Here is a 9,090-nt window from a genome sequence, read left to right as displayed (position 1 = left end):
CACGACGATTTCTGTATTTGTCAATGATATGGAAAACAATGGCTGCACCGTGTTGGAGGCGTCAGAAGCTCCGTTCTTCATGTCTCAGCTTTTATCAAAACTCGATCCAAGAGACAATACAAACTTTGGTAGGGAGATGGAAAGAGCGGGAAAGGAAGAAAATGTGTCAAACCTTGTAACCTGGTTACATCAAGAGGCAACCCTTCGCTCCAGAGGCAAACCAGACAATGACAACGCCGATGAAAAGGAACGTACCCACCGAGGACCAACCTTTAGAAGAACAGAGAACCACGCTGCTAGTAATGATAGAACTCCCGATCAAGAAGCGTGCCCACTCGGTCGTGCGTGGAAACACCATTTAGCTGCCTGTCCGCTGTATCAAAGTTCAACGGTAAATCAAAGATGGGACGTAGTCAAACAGAGCAAAAGATGTCGCAAATGTCTTAGATCACATCACACGAACGACTGTAAGAAACCAGACGGTACTACCTGCGATAAATGCAAAAGGAACCATCACCGCACTCTTCACAACGAGACGATCAATTCGAATCTAAGCTCGAACGCAGTGCCTTTCCGAATGCAAGATGTTCCTGCAGAAGGCAATACCAACTGTGCCGCTGACCACAAGGAAGATGTCAAGCTAATCACTGGTTTATGTCCTGTCCAAAAGGTGAAGGTTATGGACTCAGGTGGAACGCTTGTTGAAATGCTTGCGATGATAGATTCTGGATCAAACACAAGTCTGCTATCTAAGAATGCAGCCGAACGACTGGGAATAGCAGGGACAGCCACTCATCTTACTATGAATCTAGCAGGTGGAGAGAAGAGGTCTGAAACTTCGGAAATCATCGAGATCACTGTTGCCTCGAGTACAGAAGAGGATATCACAAAGACCCTGGAAGTATACACGATAAAGAGACCTTGCAGTGCCGCGAAGACAATCTCAAAGGGAGCTATTGAACACTTCTCTCATCTCAAACCAGTTGCGAACAAACTGCATCTATCTGGTGGAACAATAGATCTTTTAATCGGTACAGATTTCGTCGATGCCTTTGTCGACATTCATACCTTGTCTGGGGAACCAGGAGAGCCGATTGCCAAACGTAACTGCTTTGGTTGGTACGTTTTAGGACAAGTTAACAGTTCCAGGATACAGTCCGTTGAAGTCGGAACATTGAGCTTTGAGGACGGCATTAAGAAACTACTTTATCAGGACACGCTGGGAGTTAAACCAACGGAACTGTGTACTTGTAGTGAGAACGTGCTACGAGAAAACAAGTTCGTCAAATCCCTGTCTGATTCAACTACATTGGTAGATGGAAGAATCCAAGTAAGAATGCCTTGGAATGAGAATGGACCCCCCAAACGCAGCAATTATGACATTGCCTTTAAAAGAATGCAGTCTGCCGAGAAGTCGTTCCAAAGAAAAGAATGCTTCGCAATCGTAAATGACGAGGTACAAAAGCTGTTGGAACAAGAATTCGTAATTAAAATTCCTACAGATGAAGTTGATCACAGTCAACCCGAATGGTATCTGCCCTTGCAAGCAGTTTTCACACCAGAGAGAACTACTAAGGTTCACCTTGTTTTCGATGCGTCTTCAAAAGGCCACGACGGTCTTTCCCTGAACGATCACCTCGAGAAAGGACCTAATTACACTAACAGTCTTCCCAATGTGCTTATGGCCTGGCGATGGAACGCCAGACATTGCCTCGAACGCCATCAATTACTTAGCTAAAGTCTCACAAGTCGAATTTCCAGACGCAGCCCAAGAGCTTCAAGATCACGCGTACGTGGACGATATCGCAGGATCCAAAAGCAACTCGACAAAAGCCAAGAGAATAATCAAAGAAATTGACACCGTCCTTGGAAAAGGCCAGTTTCAAATTAAGGCGTGGCATTCCAACCGCTCAGAAATTGACCAGTCTAATGGTGAGAGATTTACAGATCTGCTTGGCCACAAATGGGATAAAGAAGAAGACAAGTTTATCTTCAAGAAAGAAAACGTAGTTGGCTTACTGGAGGGCTTCTCCAAAAGAAGCTGTCTGAAGTTTCTCGCTCAACTCTGGGATCCTATCGGACTTGTGTCACCCGTTACTATCAAGTTCAGAATTGACTTGCAAGGATTATGGAGTTCGGGTTACAGCTGGGACGACATCCTTCCCGAGAGTATTCAGCAAACATGGTTAGAAAATGTCCAGTCCATAAATGATCTCCTGTCATTTCACTTTGACCGCAAGCTAAAACCATGCAATGCAGTGGGCGTGCCTCAAATTTACGGATTCTCCGATGGTGGTGAGCAGGCTTATGGTGCAGTCATCTTCCTACGGTGGAAACTTGCTGGCGGAAACTATCGTTGTGTTCCAGTCATGATAAAGGCTTTCGTAGCACCACTGAAGAAGAAAATTATCCCGAGATTAGAACTGTTGGGCTGTTTATCACTCGCACGCATGTACATCACATGTGTAAAAGCATTGGAATTCACAAAAGCGCAGGACTGGGAACGATTCTTCTGGATCGATTCATCAACTGTTTTGTCCTGGATCAGAACCCCACCACGGGAATTCAGGCCCTTTGTATCTGCCAGAGTGGCTGAAATTCAAGAGACCATTGGGGCAGACCAATTTCATTACATCAAGTCTAACAACAACCCTGCAGATGCTCTGACGAGAGGAATCCATCTTAATCATCTCATGAAGTGGGCAGAGGGACAATCCTTCCTAGAGTTGCCAGAAGAAAAGTGGCCCAACTTTCAAGATCACACCCAAGTTAACACTAATGTGGACGACCTTGAAGCTTTAAAAGAGAAGAAAACGTTTCAGAAAGAGAAGAAAGCCGGTAAACACCGCACTGCCGCCGCAGAAGTATGTCCTGAACTAGATCAGCATGAATCTGAAGAAAATCCTATCCTTTTACATTTGCTGAAAACGTGTTCTACGTACTCCAAGATAAGGAGAACTCTTGCCTACGTTCGTCGCTTTATTCACAACGCTCGGAAAATGAACCCGAAGTCAGGGCCCATTTCAGTTCAGGAACTGAAGTCTTCCGAAACCCAGCTTCTGAAGTGGAGTCAATTTCACGTCGACGAAGACAGTTTGGATAAGAAACTAGTTGCAAAGAAGGGTGAAGATGGCCTTCTTCGTGCGCATGGTCGACTTGAAGATATCAGATGTCTCCCGGAAGAGTTGAGAAAGCCTATTATGTTACCACAAGACCACCCTTTTGTGATCTTGCTTCTGCGTGACCTCCACGAACGACGTGGGCATTGTGGCTATAAGAGTTTAATTCACGAGGCCAGAAAAAGATTTTGGATTATTGGACTCCGCAGAATGGCTAAGACCGTCACCTCAAAATGTGTCACATGCAGAAAACTACGGAAAAGGCCCCTCAACCAACTCTTGGGACAGATCCCAAACCTAAGAGTAGCAGCTGGCTTCCCTGCATTCTCGAACACTGCTATGGACATGTTCGGACCAGTACAGATTAAACTCGGTCGCAAAACCCTGAAAGAGGCACAAGTGATCATCTTCACTTGCATGACTTCACGTGCGATCCACCTAGAGCTGGTCACCGATAAAACCTCAGACGCATTCTTAATGGCCTTTCGTCGATTTGCCTGCTTACGCGGATACCCTAATGTTTGCTGGTCAGACCGTGGAACAAACTTCGTAGGTGCCCAAGGTTACCTGAAGGAAACCACACAGAACTGGGATATTCCTGGGATAAAGAGTGTCCTCTCTGATAAATTTGGCTGCGAGTTCAGATGGGAATGGAATACACCACATGCGAGTCACCAAAACGGAATTGTTGAGACCCTAATTAAGTCAGTCAGACAAGCACTTAACGCCACTTGCAAGAACCAAGCCTACTCCGAGGAACAATGGAGAACATTTCTGTCAGAAATCACCTACATGGTCAACGGACGACCGCTGTACCCCAGTTCCGACGATATCTGGGAGGCCCCACCGATCACTCCAAACGACCTACTGCTAGGCCAATACAATCCACCGCCACAACCAGAACCAGAAGAAAGAATGAATCCGCGACAGTTACTCAGGAGTACCCAAAACAGAGTTGCTGATTTCTGGAGGAGTTGGATGAAGTATTTCGCTCCAAACTTGTTACCAAGAAACAAGTGGTTTCGCGTGCGAGATAACATCCAGACCGGTGATCTTGTATTGGAGCTGGATCCCAAACACAAAAGATGTGAATGGAAAATGGCGCGTATTGTAGGCACCTATCCTGGAAACGACGGCCTTGTTCGAAAAGTGAGAACCAAGACAAGATATGGGGAGTACGACAGACCAATTCACAAACTGTGTTTGATTGCGACAAAGGAAGAGCTCAATGCAGGACTACTCTAGTTTAAATCAATTCAAGAACAATGAACACTCGCATGATTATTTCAGTCTTAAAATGGTTGCTCAATTAGAGCTAAGCTCTTAATTTCCGCACTCGGGCGGAGTGATTTGCGCTAGTGCAGTAGAACTTCCGTTTGGGCGCCAAAATAAAGTCGCAAAGGACCTAGCGACGAGTTAGTCTATTTATATAAAAAAACGTAACGTATTTAAATATTCGCTTTTGCATGCAATCAACCGATCGACACACCCACAATGTAAAGAGCCGTGTTATGAAGTATGGATTGCCCAACAGAATTGTAAGTAGAATTTCGCTGCGAATATTTCAGTCTTTAAAGTGTAATTTCATATTTAAAACGCAAATCTTTTATTTGCTTTGCAGTTTGACTGTTGCCGATGACATTTCCCGTCCGCAACGAGTACAGAAATAAAACGCCGGGTTATCTATACTTCGACTGTAGCCTTCAAATTTAAGTAACGCTTCGCTACGTAAGCGCGAATCAGACATCACTAATTGCAATGAAAGATCAGTGTACCACCTACACTTGCAAGCAGAGACTTCGGAATGGCTTTCCATGGTGCATCATCGGTAGAACACAAGCGCTTAACCCACTGAACATAATTTTAAAGCTTTAGCAAAAACTGTAAAGTCAGTCATGCTTAGACCTCCCTCCCCTTTACGTCTTACGATGGTAGATTTTTTTAATTTTAGGCTGCTTGCAGTTTTAGATAAAATGAAAATTATTCCATTAACCTCTTCTGTAAAGGAAGGAGGAGTATCGAGAACACTGCAAACAAATGTTAGCTTCGAAAGCGCAAATGTTTGACTATGTTAATTTTTCTGTCAATTAGGGATGTCTCTTGATGGCCAGATATTAACTATTTGCTTAAACGGTACAAGTTTGTCATAGAAGGTTCTTTTTCGTTGCTACTTCTTCGTTGTAAGAAAAGTAAATTCCGAGGGCACATATCGGTTCTTCGGAAAGTGTGGTTCCATTCTTAAGAAAAATTGTGTCAATTTATTTATTTTTAAATCTATATCTATTTGTGTGTATTAATGGTTCAAGGCGGAAATATTTCAAAACTGCACTGCCTCTCTTATCTCTCTTATTTACACCAAGAGGAGGAAAGAGTAACAAATTATTTACCATGAGGTTAACTACTTTACTCATAAAAAAAACTATTGAGGTAATCTTTCTCCGTTTTTGCCTCAGATTCCTGCAGAATAACAAGATTACTTTTTTGCCGAATGGAAGTTTTTCCAAGCTTGACAGTCTTGAATATCTGTAAGTAAGAGCAGTGAAACATTTTTTTTTAATCACAGCTACCATGGGTTGACCATACTACACCGTTTTAGCTATCCGAGGTAAGAGCCTTAGGTAAACTGCTTGCTTAAGACTATTTGCAATATCTCTTTTTTTCTCGAAAATAATATATTTCTTCTCCCTTTAATTGTCTCTCTCACCTGAAACAATATTCCTTAGAGACGTAACGTGTTTCAATAAGCAGCTATTTCTGTTTTAGATTATTGAGTGGAAACAAACTTCAAGAAATCCCAGACGGGGCCTTCAGGAATTCAAAGGATCTTCGACTACTGTATGTCAGTCAGTTAAATCAGGCCAAAAGCGACCGTACCCGGCCTCTCGTGCGTCACATAGAGACACGTTAAATTATGTTCTACCTATGCTTTAATCTCAGATTCCTTGTCACTCACATAGCTTTAAATCTGTGGGAAGAAATTACCGACTTACTTGATAATTTTTTGATTCCCCAACAGAATGCTTTCTGACAACCCCATCAACACCATTGGAGAGCGAGTGTTCACTATCCACAACCACAAACAATCAATGTGAGTCATACAAGATGACATACTGATTTATATGTCAGCGCACCTGAAGTTACTCAGGCTGTAGGCCACTCCCGAGTTCGACGCCCAGTCGGACCAACACTGATAAGAATGTGCTACAATTATAGTTACATCTACGAGTGGGAATAATAATGAGGAAGAAGAAGAAGAAGAAGATCTGATCTGCCAATCGCCCTTTCTCGCAGTCGGAGACTGAATTACTAAGGGCGCAGCTCAAAGAGGTCGGGCCGAAGGAGCTGTGCTGCCGGCTAGGCGCTCGGCCCCTGAACACGACCCATGTATGACCTCGGAGCACGGCACCACAGCCTGATGGAATAGGCCGGGAGTCGATTTTGAGGAGGGAGGAAAACCGGAGTACCCGGAGAAAAACCCTCGGAGTCAGATTGAGATCGACTGAAACTCAACCCACATACGACCCGAGGCCAGAGTTGAGCCTGGGTCACAGAGATGGGAGGCACGGTTGATGACCACTAAACCACCCTGCGATTCTTTGCGGTTAAATGTCCACAACGTGAAAATTTTTATTTTCCTATTTGAAAGTTTATATTAAAAAATGAACTTTTGCGAAAGAATTTTTCCATTCCGACGAACGAGAGGCGAAATTTCTACAATCCCTTTTAAAATCGTTCAAATTGCCCGCCATTTTAAAAATTGGCACGCAACTCGCTCAAGTCTTCTCTGGACTCATGACCTACTTGAAAATCCTCCGTTTTGCTGCTGTATTCACTTCCGGATTCAGAGGCACCTTCTCAGATGATAGACATAGATAGACATGATAGATTCTTTTAAAACTGAAAAGTACTGAAAACGATCACAGAGCGACACCTTGGCGCTGATCACCTAGAAAACATAGGACCCACGCCAACAAGCATTTCATTATCTACGTCACAGTGATCCTCGTGAAATCCTGACCAGCTTAAGGGGTGTATCAAATAAAAGTAGGACTTTAAAAATTGTACAAAATTCGTGCCTCGTTTTGAAATAGCATATTCTCTTATGCACGACATATCTAGCAATTCTGCACCTCAGAATATCTGTGATCTTTTCGCTTGTTCATCCAACGTTCATTCATATAACACTAGATTTTTGAGGTGTTGGTAACTTATATGTTAATAAATCAAGACTGAGTATTCGGCTTTAATTCCATTTTCGGAGCTAAGCTATGGAATTGCCTGAAGCCTGACTTGCGCAAACTTGGGAAAAGACCCTTAAAAAACAAAATTCACCTATTTTTACACGCGGTGCTTGGTGATGAGGATGATGATGTTGATGTCTTACCGTTAATCTTAAAAATTACCAGTTATCATTAATCACGCCCAAGCTATAATTACCTCCTTATGTTTCACGTCTTCTTATAGGGTCTTGCTCTATCTATGTAAATGATAGCTATCTGTGAATGTATGTGTATACCTTTTTATTTCACTTCATTTTTATTTTTATTTATTTATTTCTTTACATGATTTACTATTAATCTAATGAGCTAAATTTGATTGTAAGTTACAAAGCCCGCCTCGATTAGCTTTGCTATATGCGGGTTGTGTATTTTTTCAATTTGTTAAATTTAGCGAATGTAGACAATGGTTAACATATATCAAATACAAGGTGTTACAAATGAACCCACTGGGAACTCGGAAAAAATCCGAGCCCCAGATGGGATTCGAACCAACCAACCAACAAAGTGAGCGAATGTAGACAATGGTTAACATATACCATTGTCTACATTCGCTCACTTTGGTGGTTGGTTGGCCGCATCGTTCACGGAAATGCAGGCAACTGTATTTCAATGATGCTCTAGTGTGACTGCGCGAGGCAGTTATGAGCTATGCCATCAGTCGATATTTGACTCTGTGGCTGCGTGATGCAGCTCGAGTCAAATACTCACATTTCACCCTTGCTCACCTTAGAGTCTCCAGTAGCTCAGTGGTTAGAGCATCCGTACTAGAACACGGCGGGGCGTGGGTTCGAATCTCATCTGGGGCTCGGATTTTTTCCGAGTTCCCAGTGGGTTCACTTGTTAAATTTAAACATTGAAATAAAATGATGATGATGACGATGATGATGAATCGAGACTGAATTCTATCGCAAAAGTTTATTTTAACGTGGACTTTAAATAGGAAAATAACAATTTTCACGTTATGGACATTTTAGAGACTGTACACGGTAGGCCATGCCACACAACGCCTTTTCTGGGAAGCTAAAGTTCATCTAATCCCAATTTTTTTTTTATTTGCTGAAAATAATCTCGCTATTCGTCTAAGCATTTCTGCGAAGAACTTTTTGTCCAAGCTTTTTTTGTTCATTTTTGCTAGCTTGCCAAAGTTTTATAATTAGGCGCTTTTTTCGCCACGGCCGAGCACTTGGAAGAATGGGCCCTAGTTGTACTGTGACGTCATCGAAGGACCAATATTCGCGTGATGCAGAGAAAGGAAAGAATCGTAGGCCATGACAATCATCGATTTGAGAAGAAACTTTTGGCTATGCCTGACCGCTGTGTGGCGTACGGCTGTAACAATAAAGCAGACCCCGAAAGTGGAATTGAAAAAAATAGTACACCGAATTCTCGGAGGAGTGGTTAATACGTTTGCCCAATTAAGCTGAGAATACCACGTGGGGAGGCGGAACCCTGTTGTTTTTTACCTTTCACCTGTTTAAATGAACAAATAATTCTTCTTTACCTTTAACTGAGAATTGAGCGACTTTTCACAACTTCAAAAATAGGCTGTAACCGCTTAAATAGAATCAAATAAGTGAGCCTAAAACTCAGTTGTGAGACAATACGATGGATACCATGATAAAAGGTTTTGTTTCGCTAATTCAAAGTCAGAAACTCTGCCGGATTTTCTCTAGCAAAGTAATTATATCTTC

General features: G+C 42.6%; 1 protein-coding gene across 1 annotated transcript in view; it reads left to right on the top strand.

Moving 5' to 3' along the window:
* The window catches only part of LOC137981541 (uncharacterized), a 5,086-nt gene extending 722 nt beyond the window's left edge, over nt 1-4,364 (top strand). Inside the window, exons 1-2 of the mRNA XM_068828640.1 lie at nt 1-1,616; nt 1,762-4,364. The exon at nt 1-1,616 is cut by the window's left edge and continues 722 nt beyond it. Coding sequence (XP_068684741.1) covers nt 1-1,616; nt 1,762-4,364 — 4,219 coding nt within the window. The remainder of the gene's footprint in view (nt 1,617-1,761) is intronic.
* Nucleotides 4,365-9,090: the final 4,726 nt, after the last annotated feature.

Source organism: Montipora foliosa, chromosome 13, assembly GCF_036669935.1.
Source record: "Montipora foliosa isolate CH-2021 chromosome 13, ASM3666993v2, whole genome shotgun sequence".
NCBI classification, from domain to species: domain Eukaryota; kingdom Metazoa; phylum Cnidaria; class Anthozoa; order Scleractinia; family Acroporidae; genus Montipora; species Montipora foliosa.
The sequence above is the reverse complement of the archived record's forward strand: the minus strand, read 5'-3'. Positions and strand labels throughout refer to the sequence as shown.